Source organism: Somniosus microcephalus, unplaced genomic scaffold, assembly GCF_052327205.1.
Source record: "Somniosus microcephalus isolate GS21.2 unplaced genomic scaffold, FLI_Smic_1.0 unresolved_chr1, whole genome shotgun sequence".
Lineage (NCBI taxonomy): Eukaryota > Metazoa > Chordata > Chondrichthyes > Squaliformes > Somniosidae > Somniosus > Somniosus microcephalus.
In genome coordinates, this window is record NW_028225179.1 from 149,197,419 (window position 1) to 149,217,975 (window position 20,557).

General features: G+C 47.2%; 2 protein-coding genes across 2 annotated transcripts in view; one reads left to right on the top strand and one right to left on the bottom strand.

The window, feature by feature from the left end:
* Window positions 1-16,460, bottom strand: part of LOC147096232 (zinc-binding protein A33-like) — a 31,457-nt gene extending 14,997 nt beyond the window's left edge. The window contains exons 1-5 of the mRNA XM_085975084.1: window positions 15,530-16,460; window positions 11,405-11,494; window positions 11,078-11,311; window positions 5,236-5,258; window positions 5,034-5,143 (exon numbers count right to left, since the gene is read on the bottom strand). Of these exons, the coding sequence (XP_085831210.1) occupies window positions 5,034-5,143; window positions 5,236-5,258; window positions 11,078-11,311; window positions 11,405-11,494; window positions 15,530-16,138 (1,066 nt within the window). The 5' untranslated portion in view covers window positions 16,139-16,460. The remainder of the gene's footprint in view (window positions 1-5,033; window positions 5,144-5,235; window positions 5,259-11,077; window positions 11,312-11,404; window positions 11,495-15,529) is intronic.
* Window positions 16,461-18,152: 1,692 nt separating this feature from the next.
* The window catches only part of LOC147096233 (zinc-binding protein A33-like), a 41,877-nt gene continuing 39,472 nt past the window's right edge, over window positions 18,153-20,557 (top strand). Inside the window, exons 1-3 of the mRNA XM_085975087.1 lie at window positions 18,153-19,240; window positions 19,329-19,424; window positions 19,518-19,751. Of these exons, the coding sequence (XP_085831213.1) occupies window positions 18,830-19,240; window positions 19,329-19,424; window positions 19,518-19,751 (741 nt within the window). The 5' untranslated portion in view covers window positions 18,153-18,829. The remainder of the gene's footprint in view (window positions 19,241-19,328; window positions 19,425-19,517; window positions 19,752-20,557) is intronic.

The window sequence follows — 20,557 nt, forward strand, 5'->3', positions numbered from 1 at the left end:
GCTGAAGGCTTTGTGTCTTAATGCAAGGAGCATTCGTAATAAGGTGGAAGAATTAGCTGCGCAAATAGATGTAAATGGATACGATATAATTGGGATTATGGAGACATGGCTCCAGGGTGAACAAGGCTGGGAATTCTACATCCAGGGGTATTCAATATTCAGGAACAACAGGCAAAAAGGAAAGGAGGTGGGGTAGCAATGCTGGTTAAAGAGATTAACACAATAGTAAGGAAGGATATTCGCTCTGATGATGTGGAATCTGTATGGGTAGAGCTCAGAACTACCAAGGGGCAGAAAACTTTAGTGGGAGTTGTATACAGACCCCCAAACAGTAATGCGGAGGTTCGGGATGGCATTAAACAGAAAATTAGAGACGCGTGCAATAGGGGCACAGCAGTGATCATGGGTGACTTTAATCTACATATAGATTGGGCTAACCAAATTAGTAACAATACTGTGGAGGAGGAATTCCAAGACTGTATACGGGATGGTTTCCTGGACCAATATGTCGAGGAACCAACTACAGATCAGGCCATTTTAGACTGGGTATTTTGTAATGAGAAAGGATTGATTAGCAATCTTGTTGTGCGAGGCCCCTTGGGGAGGAGCAATCATAATATGATAGAAGTCTTCATTAAGATGGAGAGCGAAGTAGTTGACTCAGAGACTTGAGTCCTGAATTTAAATAAAGGAAACTACGATGGTATGAGGCGCAAGCTGGCTAGGATGGATTGGGGAATGTTACTTAAAGGGTTGACGGTGGATAGGCAATGGCAAACATTCAAAGATTGCACGGATGAACTACAGAATGTGTTCATCCCTTTCTGGCATTAAAATAAAACAAAAAAGGTGGCACAACCATGGCTAACAAGGGAAATTAGGGATAGAATAAGATCCAAGGAGAGGACATATAAATTGGCCAGAAAATGCAGCAAACCTGAGAATTGGGAGCAGTTTAGGATTCAGCAAAGGAGGACAAAAGGATTAATTAAGAGGGGGAAAATAGAGTATGAGAGTAAGCTTGCATGGAACATAAAAACTGACTGTAAAAGCTTCTATAGATATGTGAAGAGAAAAAGATTGGTGAAGTCAAGCATAGGTCCCTTGCATTCAGAATCAGGGGAATTTATAATGGAGAACAAAGAAATGGCTGACCAATTAAATACATACTTTGGTTCTGTCTTCACAAAGGAGGACACAAATAACCTCCCAGAAATGTCGTGGAACATAGGGTCTAATGAGAGGGAGGAACTGAATGAAATCAGTATTTGTAGGAAAATGGTGTTAGGGAAATTGACGGGATTGAAGGCCGATAAATCCCCAGGGCCAGATAATCTACATCCTAGGGTACTTAAGGAAGTGGCCCTAGAAATAGTAGATGCATTGCTGGTCATCTTCCAAAATTCTATAGACTCTAGCACAGTCACCATGGATTGGAGGGTAGCGAATGTAACCCCACTGTTTAAAAAAGGTGGTAGAGAGAAAACAGGGAATTATAGACCGGTAAGCCTGACATCAGTAGTGGGGAAAATGCTAGAGTCCATTATAAAAGAGGTAATAGCAGAGCACTTGGAAAACAGTGACAGGATCGGACAAAGTCAACATGGATTTACAAAAGGTAAATCGTGCTTGACTAATCTACTGGAATTTTTTGAGGATGTAACTGGTAGAATAGATAAGGGAGAACCAGTGGATGTGGTGTATTTGGACTTTCAGAAGGCTTTTGATAAGGTCCCGCATAAGAGATTAGCGTGCAAAGTTAAAGCACATGGGATTGGGGGTAAGGTATTGACTTGGATAGAGAACTGGTTGGCAGACAGAAAGCAAAGAGTTGGAATAAACTGGTCTTTTTCCGAGTGGCAGGCTGTGACTAGTGGGGTACCGCAGGGATCGGTCCTAGGACCCCAGCTATTCACAATATATATTAATGATCTGGACAAGGGAACTAGATGTAATATCTCCAAGTTTGCACACGACACAAAGCTGGGTGGGTGTGTGTGTTGTGAGGTGGATGCCGAGAAACTCCAGTATGATTTGGACAGGTTGGGTGATTGGGCAGATGCATGGCAGATGCAGTATAATGTGGATAAATGTGAGGTTATCCTCTTTGGTGGGAAAAACAGGAAGGCAGATTATTATGTGAATGGCAATAGATTGGGAGAAGGGGAAGTGCATTGAGACCTGGGTGTCCTTGTGCACCAGTCGCTGAAGGTAAGCATGCAGGTGCAGCAGGCGGTTAAGAAGGCAGATGGTATGTTCGCCTTCATAGTGAGAGGATTCAAGTACAGGAGCAAGGATGTCTTGCTGCAGTTGTACAGGGCCTTGGTGAGACCATACGTTGAGTATTGTGTGCAGTTTTGGTCGCCTTATCTGAGGAAGGATGTTCTTGCCATGGAGGGAGTGCAGCGAAGATTCACCAGACTGATACCTGGGATAGCAGGAATGATGTAAGAGGAGAGATTGGGTCGATTGGGCTTATATTCACTGGAGTTTAGAAGAATGAGAGGGGATCTCATTGAAACTTATAAAATTCTGACAGGACTGGACAGACTAGATGCAGGAAGGATGTTCCTGGTCGGGGGAGTCCAGAACCAGGGGTCACAGTCTAAAGATAAGGGGTAAGACATTTAGGACAGAGGTGAGGAGGAATTTCTTCACCCAGAGAGTGGTGAACCTGTGGAATTCTCTACCACAGAAGGCAGTGGAGGCCAATTCATTAAATATATTCAAGAAGGCGTTAGATATGTTTCTTAAGGCTAAAGGGGCCAAGGGATATGGGGTGAAGGCAGGAACAGGGTACTGAATTTGGATGATCAGCCATGATCTCATTAAATGGCAGAGCAGGCTCGAGGGGCCCAATGGCCTACTCCTGCTCCTATCTTCTATGTTTCTATGTTTCATCAGCTGAGGGAGGGCAGTAGGTGGTAATCAGCAGGAGGTTTCCTTGCCCATGCTTGACCTGAAGCCATGAGACTTCATGGCGTCCGGAGTCAATGTTGAGGACTCCCACGGCCGCTCCTTACTGACTGTATACCACTGTACCACCACCCCTGGTGGGTCTGTCCTGCCGGTGGGACAGGACATACCCCAGGATGGTGATGAGGAGTTTGGGAACTGGCTGTTCATTTCCTACATTATAGATAGATATAGATAGACTAAGTGAATGGGCAGTAAGGTGGCAGATAGAGGGAAATGTGAGGTCGATGATCAGCCATGATCTTATTGAATGGCGGAGCAGGCTCGAGAGGCCATATGACCTACTCCTGCTCCTAATCCTTATGTTCTTATTACAATAGTGACTGCATTTCAAAAGTACTTCATTGACTGTACAGCGTTTTGGGACGTCTTGTGGTCGTGAAAGTCGCGATATAAATGCAAGTCTTTCTTTCCAATCTTCCACTATGAGGCGTGTTAACTTGGGAAATAACCCCCTCCCAAAGAGCCCTAGTTTACTTCCTCACCCCCTCCCAAAGAAGGATGGCCCATTTAAGAATTTGAACCCGTTACTACAAGAAGAAAATATTTGAATCTCCCATGATATATTAACCACTGGCGGAAGAGGTTTAGGTTCAACGGGAGGACGGTGAGTTCCCGCTCCTTCACCCTACGCCCACCCGCCGCCCCCCTCAAAACCAGGAAGGAAATGTGTCAATAGGATTCAGCCTCTGGTCCCAAGGAGAGGTAAGAAGACACCTGGGGGTGAATTTTCACTTTTACCCCCCCCCCACCACCCCTGAGTGTTAGCAGACCGACCAACCGTTTTACACCACTTTATCCCCGAATTTACTTTCAATTAAAGAACAGTGGAACCCTAAAACCTGGGCAGGGAGGAAAACGGGCGGCCGCGCCGCTACCACCCGAGTGTTCAAGTGAAAATTCACCCCTTTTATGTGACAAAGTACACCAGTTGAGATGGCAGCGGTCAAACTGCTGAAAGAGTTAACAAGAACAGGCCACTTGAAGAGCGAAATAAAAAAACAAGCTGAATTTCAAACGGACACGGTTACTCTCTCTCTCTCGTGTCACTGAACCTTAAAGAGGAAACATTGACGCCTGTCGACGTCCGCCAACCCAACTTGCTTCGTGTGCACTCGCACTGTCATTGTGCTTAGCGACACCGTAAGTACAACTGGTTTAGTCAGTGCGTAACAATGTATTAGAAAGATCAGATTGCTCAATGTGCAATGTTTGAAAGGACGAGTTGTTCTCGAACAATGGATATTTTAAACACTACCACCAGTTTTGTTTGGAGTATGCCTTCAATCACTGTGTAACTAAATCAGACTTTACTCGGGGGGGGGGGGGGGGGGGGGGGGGGGGAGAGGGGGGAGGGTAGGGTTTTCTTTTAGCCTTGAGGGCGAGAAGGCTGCTTTAAATGGTAATGTTTGCAGGACATTGCTGACTCTCCCTTGGTGTGACAATTTATTAGATACATTCAATAGGACACATTTGTGGAGCAATAAAAGAGACTTGCATTTCTATAGCACCTTTCACGACCACCGGACGTCCCAAAGCGCTTTACAGCCAATGAAGTGCTTTTTGGGGTGTAGTCACTGTTATAGTGTAGGAAACGCGGCAGCCAATTTACGCACAGCAAGCTCCCACAAACAGCACTGTGATAATGACCAGATCATCTGTTTTAGATGTTGATTGAGGGATAACTATTGACCAGGACACCAGGGATAACTCCCCTGCTCTTTGAAACCATGCCAGAGGATCTTTTATGTCCGCCTGAGGGGGCAGGCGGGACCTCGATTTAATGTCCCATCTGAAAAACGGCACCTCCGACAGTGCAGCACTCCCTCAGCACTGCACTGGGAGTGTCCAGTCTAGATTTGTGCGCTCTGGTCTCTGGAGTGGGACTTTGAACCCACAACCTTCTGACTCAAAGACAAGAGTGCTACCAACTGAGCCACAGAGGTTGTTAACACATATGATTGAAGGCTCTTCCCCCCCACGCCTCCATGTCCCTTAAACCATTTACTTGCTGAGAATTACACTGGTTAAGAGAGAGAATGTAGAAAACTTCTCACCAGGGCTGATGCTATCGGCCATTTCCTTCCAGGCTGCGTACTGCAAGGGTCCTTGGAATATTCCCAAAGGCAAGCGGTCGACTGACAACAAAAGCTGCCCGGGATCCTCACTGATAAAAGAGAACATTGGCATTACACAGTGAAAATCAGCACTATCGAAGGCGTCATCCTGTGTTGAGTCTCTGTAAATAACATCACATACCTCGTCTGCTGATCAGCTTGATCCTAAAAAAAAAACAAGAAAATGGGGATTGTATTGAGTTCAGGGTAGGAGCATGACAATATAAAATGAGGTAGAAGGGGGCAGATGTGTACAGCGAAACACAGCTAGGAACACGTCATAAATATGATAGGAACATAGAAACAGGAGGTCATTCAGCCCCTCATGCCTGTTCTGACATTAAATTAGATCATGGCTGGTCTGTGTCCCAACTCCATCTCCCTGCCTTGGCTCCACATCCCTTGATACCCTTACCCAGCAAAAATCTATCAATCTCAGGTTTGAAATTTTCAATTGACTACTAGAATCATAGAATGGTTACAGCACAGGAGGTCATCCGGCCTGTCGAGCCCATGCTGGCTCACTGCAAGAGCACTTCAGCTAGTCCCACACCCCGCCATTTCCCCGTAGCCCTGCAATTTTTCCCCCTTCAGGTACTTGTCCAATTCTCCTATGAAAGCCACGTTTGAATCTGTCTCCACCACACTTTCAGGCAGTGCATTCCAGATGCTAACCACTTGCTGCGTAAAAATGTTCTTCCTCAAGTCGCCTTTGGTTCTTCTGCCAATCACCTCAAATCTGTGTCCTCTGGTTCTCGACCCTTCCACCAATGGGAACAGTTTCTCTATCTACTCTGTCCAGAGTCCTCATGATTTTGAACACCTCTATCAAATCTCCTCTCAACCTTCTCTGCTCCAAGGAGAACAACCCCAGCTTCTCCAGTCTATCCATGTAACTGAAGTCCCTCATCCCTGGAACCATTCTTGTAAATCTTTTCTGCACCCTCTCTGAGGCCTTCACATCCTTCCTAAAGTGCTGGGCCCTGGTTTAAAAAAATTCCACCCAAGTCAAGCTTTTGGTCACCTGTCCAAATGTCTCTTTCTTTGGCTGGGAATTAATGTTTTGAAAGCGCTCCTTAGGACGTGAAGTGCCTTGGGACGTTTTACTACCTTAAGGGCGCTATATAAATGCAAGTAGTTTGCTGTTGTTGGTTCCTGTCATTTAAATGTCAGTGCCAGGAACTGGTCCACAGAGACAAGTTAAAATGGAATACTTGGACAAGGTTTAGTTGTGTGTGGTGTGACAACTCAGTTGTCCTCAGAATATGGGTGAGCGGCGGCGGACCTGTGAGGAGTGGCGAGGCGGCGGCGGTGACTTAAAGCGAGGCGGCGGAGCAGGTAGGCCGCACAGCAGCGGCGGACCCGTGAGGAGCGGCGAGGCGGCGGCGGTGATTTAAAGAGAGCCCGAGGCGCAGTTAGGCCCCACAGCAGCGGCGGACCTGTGAGGAGCGGCGAGGCGGCGGCGGTGATTTAAAGCGAGGCGGCGGAGCAGGTAGGCCCCACAGCAGCAGCGGACCCGTGAGGAGTGGCGAGGCGGTGGCGGTGATTTAAAGCGAGCCTGAGGCGCAGGTAGGTTTACCAATCTCAGAGCTCCGAGAGAGGGAGAGAAGTAAAAAGTAATCGAAGTGTGACATCACCAGAAAGCAGGTAAGTGATTGGTTGGGAGTATTTCCCTCTTTCTACTTTTTTCCAAACTTAAATTTTGTGTTTTATAGTTTATAGGGTGTCTGTGGTGTAGCGGGGACTGCTGGTAAACAAGGGCCCTTCAGTATATCATTTAATTGTAGTGTAATTGGTGGGATTGATTTGATTTAATTTAATTTGAATTAATTAAAGGGTAATTCATGGCAGGAGAGCTCGGTGTTGTGGTATGCTCCTCCTGCACATCCTGTGTCCCTGACGACCATGTGTGCGGGAAGTGTATCCAGCTGCAGCTACTAACAGACCGCATTGCGGCACTGGAGCTGCGAGTGGATACATACTGGAGCATTCGCGATGCTGAGGACGTCGTGGATAACACGTTTAGGGAGTTGGTCACACCGCAGGTAAAGGCTGCACAGGCAGGAAGAGAATGGATGACCACCAGGCAGAGTAGTAGGCGCAGGCAGGTAGTGCAGGGGTCCCCTGTGACCATCCCCCTCTCAAACAGATATACCGCTTTGGATATTGTTGGGGAGGATGGCTTATCAGAGGAAGGCAGCAGCAGCCAACTTCCTGGCACTGTGGGTGGTTCTGCTGCACAGGACGGGAGGAAAAGAGTGGGAGAGCTATAGTAATAGGGGATTCTATTGTAAGGGGAATATAAAGGCGTTTCTGCGGCCGCAAACGTGACGCCAGGTTGGTATGTTGTCTTCCTGGTGCAAGGGTCAAGGATGTCTCAGAGCGGATGCAGAACATTTTGGAAGGGGAGGGTGAACAGCCAGTTGTTGTGACACATATAGGTACCAACGATATAGGTAAAAAATGGGATAAGGTCCTAAAAGCTGAATATAGGGAGTTAGGAGGTAAATTAAAAAAATAGGACCACAAAGGTAGTAATCTCAGGATTGCTACCAGTGCCACGTGCTAGTCAGAGTAGAAATAGAAGGATATTTCAGATGAATACGTGGCTAGAGGAATGGTGCAATGGGGAGGGGTTAAAATTCCTGGGACATTGGAACTGGTTCTGGGGGTGGTGGGACCAGTACAAACCGGACGGTTTGCACCTGGGCAGGACCGGGACCGATGTCCTAGGGGGAGTGTTTGCTAGTGCTCTGGGGGAGGGTTTAAACTAAAATGGCAGGGGGCTGGGAACCTGAGCAGGGAGACAGAGGAAAGGGAAACAAGGATAGAAGCAAAACACAGAAAGGAGAAAAACAAAGGTGGCAGTCAGAGAAATCAAGGGTTTAAATCAAACATGGCCACAGTAAATAATAATTCTAAAAGGCGTAAGAGTGTTAAAAAAACCAAGCCTGAAGGCCTTGTGTCTTAATGCGAGGAGCATTCATAATAAGGTGGATGAATTAGCTGCGCAAATAGAGGTAAATGGATATGATATGATTGGGATTAGGGAAACATGTCTCCAGGGTGACCAAGGCTGGGAACTCAACATCCAGGGGTATTCAATATTCAGGAAAGATAGGCAAAAAGGAAAAGGAGGTGGGGGTAGCATTGCTGGTTAAAGAGGGGATTAACACAATTGAAAGGAAGGATATTAGCTCTGATGATGTGGAATCTGTATGGGTAGAACTGAGAAATACCAAGGGGCAGAAAACCTTAGTGGGAGTGGTATACAGACCTCCAAACAGTAATGCGGAGGTTGGGGATAGCATTAAATGGGAAAGTAGAGACGGGTGCAATAAGGGCACAGCAGTTATCATGGGTGACCTTATACTACATATAGATTGGGCTAAACAAATTAGTAACAATACTGTAGAGGAGGAATTCCTGGAGTGTATACGGGATGGTTTCCTGGACCAATATGTCGAGGAACCAACTAGAGATCAGGCCATCTTAGACTGGGTATTATGTAGTGAGAAAGGATTAATTAGCAATCTTGTTGTGCAAGGCCCCTTGGGTCGGAGCGATAATAATATGATAGAATTCTTCATTAAGATGGAGAGTGAAGTAGTTGACTCAGAGACTAGGGTCCTGAATTTAAATAAAGGAAACTACGATGGTACGAGGCGCGAGTTGGGTAGGATAGTTTGGGGAATGTTACTCAAAGAGTTGACGGTGGATAGGCAATGACAAACATTCAAAGATCGCATGGATGAACTACAGAATTTGTTCATCCCTGTTTGGCATTAAAATAAAAAAAAAGTGACTCAACCATGGCTAACAAGGGAAATTGGGGATAGCATAAGATCCAAGGAGAGGACATATAAATTGGCCAGAAAAAGTAGTAAACCTGAGGATTGGGAGCAGTTTAGGATTCAGCAAAAGAGGACAAAGGGATTAATTAAGAGGGGGAAAATAGAGTATGAGAGTAAGCTTTCAGGGAACATAAAAACTGACTGCAAAAGCTTTTATATAGATATATGTGAAGAGAAAAAGATTGGTGAAGTCAAGCGTAGGTCCCTTGCAGTCAGAATCAGGGGAATTTATAATGGGGAACAAAGAAATGGCAGACCAGTGAAATGCATACTTTGGTTCTGTCTTCACAAAGGAGGACACAAATAACCTCCCAGAGATGTCGGGAACATAGGGTCTAATGAGAGGGAGGAACTGAAAGAAATCAGTATTTGTAGGGAAATGGTGTTAGGGAAATTGACGGGATTGAAAGCCGATAAATCCCCAAGGCCTGATAATCGACATCCTAGGGTACTTAAGGAAGTGGCCCTAGAAATAGTAGATGCATTGCTGGTCATCTTCCAAAATTCTATAGACTCTGGATTGGAGGGTAGCTAATGTAACCCCACTATTCAAAAAACGTGGTAGAGAGAAAACAGGGAATTATAGACCGGTAAGCCTGACATCGGTAGTGGGGAAAATGCTAGAGTCCATTATAAAAGATGTAATAGCAGAGCACTTGGAAAACAGTGACAGGATCGGACAAAGTCAACATGGATTTACAAAAGGTAAATCATGTTCGACTAATCTACTGGAATTTTTTGAGGATGTAACTGGTAGAATAGATGAGGCAGAACCAGTGGATGTGGTGTATTTGGACTTTCAGAAGACTTTCGATAAGGTCCCGCATAAGAGATTAGCGTGTAAAGTTAAGGCACATGGGATTGGGAGCAAGGTACTGACTTGGATAGAGAACTGGTTGGCAGACAGGAAGCAGAGAGTTGGAATAAATGGGTCTTTTTCCGAGTGGCAGGCAGTGACTACTGGTGTACCACAGGGATCGGTCCTAGGACCCCAGCTATTCACAATATATATATATAAATGGTCTAGACGAGGGAACTAGATGTAATATCTCCAAGTTTGCAGACGACACAAATCTGGGTGGGCGTGTGTGCTGTGAGGAGGATGCTGAGAAACTCCAGTATGATTTGGACAGGTTGGGTGATTGTACTGCATCTGCCATGCTTCTGCCCAATGTGGATAAATGCAAGGTTATCCACTTTGGTGGCAAAAACAGGAAGGCAGATTATTATCTGAATGGCAATAAATTGGGAGAAGGGGAAGTGCAACGAGACCTGGGTGTCCTTGTGTACCAGTTGCTGAAGGTAAGCATGCAGGTGCAGCAGGCGGTTAAGAAGGCAAATGGTATGTTGGCCTTCGTAGCGAGAGGGTTCGCGTACCGGAACAAGGAAGTCTTGCTGCAGTTGTACAGGGCCTTGGTGAGGCCACACCTTGCGACCAAAACTGCACACAATACTCCTTATCTGAGGAAGGATGTTCTTGCCATGGAGGGAGTGCAGCAAAGATTCACCAGACTCATACCTGGGATGGCAGGAATGACTTATGAGGAGAGATTGGATCGATTGGGCTTAAAGTCGCTGGAGTTTAGAAGAATGAGAGGGGATCTCATTGAAACTTATAAAATTCTAACAGGAATAGACAGACTAGATGCAGGAAGGATGCTCCTGATGGCCGGGGAGTCCAGAACCAAGGGTCACAGTCTAAGGATAAGGGGTAAGCCATTTGGGACAGAGATGAGGAGGAATTTCTTCACCCAGAGAGTGGTGAACCTGTGGAATTCTCTACCACAGAAGGCAGTAGAGGCCAATTCATTAAATATATTCAAGCCAGAGTTGGATATATTTCTTAAGGCTAAAGGGATCAAGGGATATGGGGAGAAGGCAGGGACCGGGTACTGAATTTGGATGATCAGCCTTGATCTCATTGAATGGCGGAGCAGGCTCGAGGGGCCGAATGGCCTACTCCTGCTCCTATCTTCTATGTTTCTATGTTTCTATGAGCCAACCAATAAAATGAAGAAACGGTGGTCGTGTAGGGAAAAGTCAGAGAAGCGCTTCAGCCTTTCCCCCAGTTGTCTGCTGGCCATTTCCCGAACGGGAGTGGTCTTGGCTGATCCGAATGGAAATCCTTACCTTTAAGAAGGCGATGGTGTCCCCCTGGTCGAGTTGTGTCTGCGATCTCGACAGCTTTTGCTGAATGGTGTTTAAGTTTTGGTGAATGTCCTGCAGGTTTTTCTCCAATCGCTCAGAGATCTTCTCCACGTTCTCTTTCAGCTCGGCGATCAGGCGCTGCTCCATCTTAATGAGGGTCTGGTGCATTTTAGCAAATTCGGAGGTAACAAATGTCTGCAGCTGGCTGGTCTGGTCCTGTGAAAGGAAATTGCATCATCAGACCAGAATATAGGAGTGGGAGCTAGAAACACTTAAAAGTTAAAAAAAAAGCCAATAGGCAGAACCTACCCCGACTTGTAAAACCTGGTTTTGAGTAAGTTTAGCTTCCAGAAGAGTGGATTTCGCCCTGAGGATGTCAGACAACGACTTGAGTTTGTCCTGAATTCAAAGAGAGTTTCACAGGGTGAATGTGCTTGTTCACAATAAGAAAATGGAAAGGTGGGGTGGACATTGAATGCCATGATAAAGTTTTGGGGATGAATTTCCTGTGGGGAGACGGAATTTCTACCCACTCGGAAGGCTCCGTTGTAACGTCGGCGTAACCCCAACTATACATGCCCCGGGGGTCACTTTACCCTTACTCGGCAGGGCGGGAAACACACAGGGGTCGATTTTAACTCGGGTGCGGAGAATTGTCGAGTTCCCCGAATTTGGTGTTTCCCACACGAATCTAAAAATAGGGAGGTATTGCTTCAGTTGTACAAGGTATTGGTGAGACCGCACCTGGAATACTGCGTACAGTTTTGGTGTCCATACTTAAGAAAGGACATACTTGCTCTCGAGTCAGTACAAAGAAGGTTCACTCGGTTAATCCCGGGGATGAGGGGATGGACATATGAGGAGAGGTTGAGTAGATTGTGACTCTACTCATTGGAGTTCAGAAGAATGAGAGGCGATCTTATTGAAACATATAAGATTGTGAAGGGGTTGGATCGGGTGGATGCGGGGAAGATGTTCCCGATGATGGGTGAAACTAGAACTAGGGGGGCATAGTCTTAGAATAAGGGGCTGCTCTTTCAAAACTGAGATGAGGAGGAACTACTTCACTCAGAGGGTGGTAGGTCCATGGAATATGCTGCCCCAAAAAGCTGTAGAAGCTACATCATTACATAAATTTAAAACAGAAATAGACAGTTTCCTAGAAGTAAAGGGAATTAAGGGTTATGGGGAGCGGGCAGGAATTTGGATCTAGGTTCGGATCGGTCATGGCCCTGTGGGTAGCGGAGCAGGCCCAGGGGCCGTATAGCCTGATCCTGCTCCTATTTCGTGTGTCTAATTCTGTTAGATTCAGGAGATGGTTCTGTGATAGTGGATTGGCGGTTAGGATCAGATCAGCCATGATCTTATTGAATGGCGGAGCAGGCTCGAGGGGCCGATTGGCCTACTCCTGCTCCTATTTCTTATGTTCTTATGTAAATGTGTGTGAGAGATTGATGCAATTTTAACTCAATTGGCCAATTGATTTCCAACGTGTGGGAACCCTTGGCAAATGAGTATTTCCAGTCAAAGTTGCATAATATGATGTCATTATTGCTGCTGCATTTAGGGTCTGCAACAACCTTGCTTCTTCTGTAGGCTGCCAACCTTTTGGCATTTGCTGATGCCATTCTGCTTCTAGCTCAGTGTAAGAGAAAGACTGAGGTCTGCACGCCGTTTTGACGACGTTGCCCTGCAGGCTTTAATGGAGGGAGCAAGAGCTCACAAGGAGGTGCTCTTCCCTTCATCAGGGAGGAAGATGCCTTGCCAGCAGACAAAGGCTGCATGACTGCAAGTGGCAGAGGCGGTCAACTCCTTATCGGCTACCCGCAGAACCTGGATACAGTGCAGGAAGAGATTTCATGACCTTCAGCACACTGGAAAAGTGAGTATGAAGTTCCCATCACTCTCAATCTGATCTCCATTGCCTCTCCTCACCAGCAGTCAGCTTTAGCAATCTCTTCCTCCACATCCCACTTGACACTGACATCCATGCACCCTTGCCCATTCCCTCCCTCTCTATGCTCACATTCACCTAACTATTCGACTATGCAGCCCTCACACTCCCTATCACTCTGATGCTATGAAAACAACTGACAACACACAGGGAGGGCCCTTGGTATTGCCACCTCACTCCATCTTTGTCTCCTTCTAAGCATCTATGCTATGGATTCTCTCCACTCACTCCTTCATTCTCACTCAAACTCCACTTGTCTCCCTCATTGCAGGAAAAGAGAGCTCACAATAAAAGAGAACGAGCGAGGACAGGAGGAGGGCCACCATCAGTAGCTCACCTCACCCCCTGGGAGGAGGCGGTCCTGGAGATCGTAGGACTGGAGGATGAGGCGCAAGTGGGGGACGGACAGACGGGTGCGTCACAGCAAGCTGGTGACAGAATAGTTTTCCATCTCTCTCACTGACATTGCATGAGTCGCTGATAATGATTCTGAAGCTATAACAGATGGACCTATGATCATCTGCAATATGCAAGTAACCCTGACCTCAGATCTCTAACTCTTTCCTTTACTTCCCCACAGGACCATCGAGAGCCCCCGTCCCCACGAGGAAGAGCCTGAGCTTCCAGACTCCTCAGAGGAATCTGCAACCTCTGAGGGCACAGCGTCAGCAGAATTCAGTGCACCCAGCACCAGCGCAGACGCTCACACCTCGGTGGGACCTTCAGGACATAGAGTAGTGTTGTCACCTGGAGTATCACAGCTCACAAGTAAGCATCAGCAGATTGTGGAGACAGGGACAGCAGTGGAGAGTGCTAGTCGGAGGGCGCAGGACTCTGCCAGCTCGGCTCAGCTGCATGTCGACCCTCTGCCTCTGGGTCCATCCATAAGATCAGCAGGGCTGGAACTCCAGGAACAGATGCAGGAGTCTCTGGCAGGTTTTGTCTCCAGGGTTGATGTGAGTGTGGAGCGAATGGAGGAGTCCATAGCGAACATGAGCAGAGCCTTTGTGGAGTCATTGGCACATGAAGGCATCGCCATTGAAAGGATGGCAACCTCCATGGAGGAGATAAGTCGCCAGGGTATGGAAAACATGGTGAGTGTTCATAATAGAATGACATCTCTTGAAGAGCGATGGGCATCTATTGAACAGAGAAACCAGACCTTCATGGAAGTCCTTCTGAGTAGGACTGCTAGTGCAGATACAGGTCCCCATGGCCCCCTGATGTGCAGCAAGGTGCTCTCAAGCCACTTCCAAGCACTGGCCCCTTCTGGCCTGTGCAGCCTCAGGTGGGTGAGCAGCAGCCTGGCGCTCCTGTTGCTGCTGCTGTTGTTCCTGGTTCTGCGGCTGGTGTTCGAGCTCATCTAATGCCCAGAAGGAAAGGAAATAAATGGCTCCCATGCTTCTGGTATATGCCTCCGCTGAGGAAGCGCTGAGTGAAGGTGGCAAGCGGGGTTTCCCAGGAGGTCACACTGGAGATGTGTGTGAGGCTCCAACCTTCCACAGGTGTGGTTGAGCCTGATAAAAGTTGCCCCAGGCCTGAAACAACAAAGTCCTGCCACCTGCAAATGATGACTGATCAAATCTCCTCTTTAATGGTTGACCTGCAGCCGATAGTCAGCAAGCCAATAGTGCTCACGCCAGGTTTCACAGGCGTGAACCCCACCAGGCGAGCAAGCAGGTTGGAGGACCTCCTCGTGGGTCTGCTCCTGGGCCTGGCTAAGAAAGTCATTAATTGGTCCAGGCAGCGGGCGGTCGAGGGGGTCGTCCGGCCGGATTGCCTCCCTCTCTTCCGCGGCTATGTTCGCGGCCGGGTGGCCCTGGAGATGGAGCACGCGGTGTCCGCCGGCGCGCTCGATCACTTCCATGACCGGTGGGCGCCACGGGGACTGGAGTGCATTATTGGGCTGGATAACCAAATTTTAATTTGATTTCTTAGGGCTCGGGTGAAGTTTCAATGGTTTATTTACAGTTTTATTTGTTAATTCATTTGGTTCTTTTAAAAGAGGAACCCCACCAGGCGTGTTTTACGTGGGAAAAGGGTTAAAAATGCAAGGGCCTGTTGAAATGGGATTATAAAGGCCAATTATTGCTGATTAAGTGCCTTAAAGATGGCGGGACTGATTCGGACCATCAGACACGCCTGGGTTAAAATGGTTAGGTGTCGGGAACCAGGCGGGTGGGGTCCCGACCCCCAGGTTTTGCGATTTTAACCCCCCACACGCCTCAAAGCCCACCTCAAGGCGGAGTTAAAATCGACCCCACGGGGTCGCCGGTTGTGCACCCCGCCCGATATTTACTCTGCGCTGACAGTAAAATCTGGGCGGGTTGGAAAACCAGCGCTTGAATCGAGACCCCGTCAGTTTTCCCGAGGGGCGGGTTAAGTTAAAATTGCTCCCGTGTGTAAACGGGTTTACGCCCAAGTTACGGCGGAGTAAGGAGGGGGTGAGAGAGAAGCCCAGAGGAACATTTTTATTTTACCTTGTACATCTCAACGGCTTCACTTATCAGCATGAAGTTGTGGGATCGGTGACTCTGGCCGTTTCTCCCGTCCAGACACATCACACAGATCAGCTCCTTGTCCGTCTCACAGAAGAGCTTCAGCTCCTCCCGGTGCTCGCCGCAGTAAAAGGCGAGCCCCCGGTTGCCTTCCGGGCTGGCTTTGTGTCCCCGGGGCTCCGGCTGCACCTGGCGGCGAGGCTCGCCCTCCTTGGCGCCGGGACCCTGGATCAGGTTGCGAGCCTTTTCCGCCAGATTGGCCAGCGCCCGGTTGACCCGCAGGCTCCTCTCGGGGAAGACCTTGCGGCACTCCGGGCAGGAGATGGTCTCGCCGTCCTCCCAGTACCGCTGGATGCAGTGCTGGCAGAAATTGTGGCCGCAGTCCAGGATCACCGGCTGGGTGAAGAGGTCCAGGCAGATGGGGCAGTTCAGATACTCCGCCAGCCCCTCGGCTTGGTGCTTGGAAGCCATGCGCGGATCCGCTGCCTTCCAGGCGCAAACTGCGGCGCAGCGACTTTCCTTCAGTTTCACCGCTTCAGTTTCCGGCTGTGTCAGGAATACGTGGAGCGCAGGAGGTTTTCTCCAGCACATGGGTACACCGCCAGTCAGAGCAGCAATACCCACAATAGCAAGAAAGTAGTTCCCAAATATATCTCTTGGCGGGAGCAATTCAATGGATTTCCTTGTATGCTGATAAAAAACAAGTTTTCTGTTGTTTTTAAATTTAATTTACAAGACGGAAACAGCCCAACTGGTCCATGTCGGTGTTTATGCTCCACGCGAGCCTCCTCCCACCCAACTTCATCTCACCCAGTCAACAGATCCTCCTATTCCTTTCTCCCTCATGTACTTATCTAGCTTCCCCTTAGATGCATCTGTGCAATAAGCCTCAACCACTCTCTGGGTAAAGACGTTTCTCCTGAATTCCCTATTGGATTTATTGGTGACTATCTTATATTGATGGCACCTCGTTGTGGTCTTGCCCTCAAGTGGAATCATCTTCTCCACGTGGTAGATCAGACCATGACTATTTCATATTTTAGCGCACTATTAGCAAAAACTGGAGTAAATAAGGAGAACCTGTTTCCATTTGCAGGAGGGTCGGTAACCAGAGAACACAGAGTTAAGGTGATTGGCAAAAGAAACCGGGGGAAGGTTTTTTTACGGAGTGAGCTGTGATGATCTGGAATGCACCGCCTGAAAAGGTGATGGAAGCAGATTCAATAATAGCTTTCAAAAGGGAATTGGATATATTCTTAAACAGGAACATTGAGCAGGACTACGGGGAAAGAACATCAGAATTAGGAGCAGGAGTCGGTCATATGGCCCCTCGAGCCTGCTCCACCATTCAATAAGATCATGGCTGATCTTCTACCTCAACTCCACTTTCCCACCCAATCCCCATATCCCTTAATTCCCCTAGAGTCCAAAAATCTATCTCTCTCAGCCTTGAATATACTCAACGATTCAGCATCCACAGCCCTCGGGCAGAGAATTCCAGAGATTCACCTCCCTCTGAGTGAAGAAATTCCTCCTCATCTCAGTCTTAAATGGCCGACCCCTTATCCTACCCGTTATCCTGACCCCCCTAACTATGCCCCCTAGTTCGAGACACTCCAGCCAGGGGAAACAACCTCTCAGCATCTACCCTGTCAATCCCCCTCAGAATCTTGTATGTTTCAGTGAGCTCACCTCTCATTCTTCTAAACTCCAGGGAGTATCGGCCCATTCTACACAATCTCTCCTCATAGGACAACCCTCTCATCCCAGGAATCAATCTAGTGAACCTTTGTTACACTGCCTCTAAGGCATGTCTGTCCTTTCTCAGATAAGGAGAACGAAACTGTGCACAAAGAGTAGGAGAGTGGGACTGATTGGAGAGCTCTTTCAAAGAGCCGGCAGAGGCTCGATGGGCCGAATGGCCTCCTCCTGTGCTGTATCATTCGATGATTCTAAACTGAATTATGTTAATGATTATAGCCGCTCACCCTCAAACACAAACGTGCTATAAATGTCAAGGAGCTGTCTGGAAGCCATGACCAGTTTCTGTGCTTCCTGATTCAAATGGCTAGTGTCCTGTTTCTCTGGGTAGATCCAGCCCCAGTTCCCAGTTACATCTGGATGAAATAGTATCGCATTTACAAAGAGAAAAAAGTCTCTGACGTTTCAAGATGCATCCATCACCAGCCTCAGGGTCAAACTTTACTAAGACTGGGAATCGGGAGAGGGAAAATGGAGGAGGGCAGAGGAGTGATCAGCGCAGATTTGAAAGAAATTTTTCAGCTGGATAGATTTTCAGTGCAATGCTATCATGCAAAGGTTTTCATTTCTGTCACCGTCTCCAACACTGGGTAGATTTTTCTTTGAGATCAATAGAAAGAAGAAAGCTTTGTATTTATATAACATTCATGGCTTCAGGACGTCTCAAAGCGCTTTACAGCCAATTAAGTACTTTAACTTGTAGTCACTGTTGATCAGCGAGCATGTGCAGAAGAAAGAGAGGCTGTGATTGGAGGATTGGTGAGTATGCCCGGGGGGAGGAGCCCAGGGAATGCCTCAAAGCCCCAAGAAAGACCAGTTTTAGAAAGTTCAAGTGCTGGGAATTGGAGCAGGCCAGAAATATACGCGGGTATCATGATGCGCGATTAGAGTGCCGCAAGATGTTTAATGACCTCACACAAGTGGTCAACATCAGTGAAGTCATCTTCAAATATCAGATGTATACAACTGAACTCACACACTGCTCAATTCACCACCCCTTCACTCACCTATCAGCAATCTCTATCAATCACGACTCACTAATCTAACATTCATACCATCAACTCAAGCTCACACTATAACACACTTACAACTGCTGCAAACCTCACACCCAAATCTCACAGCTTGCACACAATGCCAGCTACTCACTCAAACAGATTGCACGACACTCACTGACAAACGTCCCTCCGTCTTTCAGGAGAAGGTGGTGCATAACAGGAGGCAGCAGGGGCTACCCGAAGGGGCACAGGAATAACTTTATTTCACTGCCACACCCCACGGAGCTGCAATCTCCCGGCCAAGGTTCAATTATTCCCCTCCGCCCTCTAACACTGTTTGTCCTTTAATCTGCTCTAGGTTTTATCTCCCTGTGTATAAGTAACCGGGACATAGATTAGTGTAAATTAATAATTCCCTGAGTATTGCCGTGAACTTCATCGGGAAATCGCTGAACTGAGGCTGTTCGGCAGCGCAGTAAACATTGAAACTGAAAGCGGTTTGAATCAGGAAGTGCTGAGGGTGAACATGGCTTCCAGACAGCAGGCCGAGAGTCTGTCCGAGGAGGCAATTTGTTCCATTTGTCTGGATTTCTTCACCGATCCGGTAATACTGGAGTGTGGGCACAACTTCTGCCGCTCCTGTATCACACAGTGCTGGGAAAAGAAGGAGACAAACTCCTGCCCGGAATGTAGAGCGGAGTTTCAGGAAATAAACCTCAGGGTTAATCGGGCCTTAGTGAATCTGGCCGAGAAAGCTCGAAAATTAAAGCTGAATCCGAAAGAGAAGGAAAGTAAACTTCACTGTGAGGAACATCAGGAAGAACTGAAGTTGTTTTGTGAAACTGACAAGAAATTGATCTGCCTTGTTTGTAGAGATGCGCGGGAACACAAATCTCACAACTTCATGCCCATTAAAGAAGCTGTTGGAATCTACAAGGTAAAAGGAACAGGTTTGATCACCTGATTATTTTATCACATTTTCATGTCTAACACTTTTATTCTGTAATTTTCTCTCCCAATCCCAGGGTCAGGTGAAATCTTCCTTCGATTCTCTCACAGAGAAGAAATCGGCGGTTCTAGAAACAGAGCGACGGCAGAAACAGAAGGTTTCCGAAATTAGGGTAAATCTCCCTTTGCTGATTTTCGAAGTTTGATTCGGGTTTTTTTGCTTTTATTGCGGAATACAGTATTATTTTTCACATTTCATTTGGTAGGAACACTCGAGCAGTCTGCAGACCCGCATCACATCCGAGTTCGCTAAAATACACCAGATTCTCAGTGAGAAAGAGCAGCGATTAATCCGAGACCTCAGGGAAGAAGAGGGGGAGATTCTAGAATCAATGGAGGAAAATCTTCGACAGATTCAAGAGAATTTAAATTCTATTCAGGAGAAATTATCAAAGTTGCAGAAACAGATGGAGCAAAAAGACGAGCTGACATTTCTGACGGTGAGGATTATATTTCAGTTTAGTTCAGTGAAAGTTCAAAGTCACAAGTTGACGGGCGAGAATTTTGAAATAAATGCAGCATTTTCCCAAAAGTTCGTCACTGATTTAAATCGAGCGATTGTTTTGTCTATCCGGGGAGGATCTGCTGTTGTCACCGAAATAAACGGCCTCCCACAATATCTACAGGATCCCGGGAATACCTGCACCCTCCCCGGGAATGAGTTACCCTGATCTTGACACTCAACTTGTAATTATTTCTGTGGTGCCCAAGTTTAATATTCTCCTGAAACTCACATTCCAATCCAGTTCCAGTCCCATGTTGTGAGTGTGTGGGTGTGTCTGGTAGGGTGGGTGTGAGAGGCACTGTGTCTGTGAGTGACACTGATGTTGATTTCAAATACCTGATCCTCTAATAAGATTTATCAACTATATCCTGTTTCTATCGGATACATTTAATAATTTTTCGTGTAATTTCCATTGGCCTGTTTTGAAATATGCCGCTCATAGAATTACACAGAATTTTACAGCACAGAGGCCGGCCATTCGGCCCATCAGATCTATGTCGGTGTTTATGCTCCACACGAGCCTCCTCCCACCTTACTTCATCTCACCCTATCAATATATCCTTCTGTTCCTTTCTCCCTCATGTACTGATCTCGCTCCCTTTTAAATATATCTGTGCTATTCACCTCAACTACCCCATGTGGTAGCGAGTTCCACATTCTAAACACTCTGAGTAAAGAGATTGCTCCTGAATTCCCCTTTTGGATTTATTACTGACTCTCTTATATTTATGACCCCTCGCT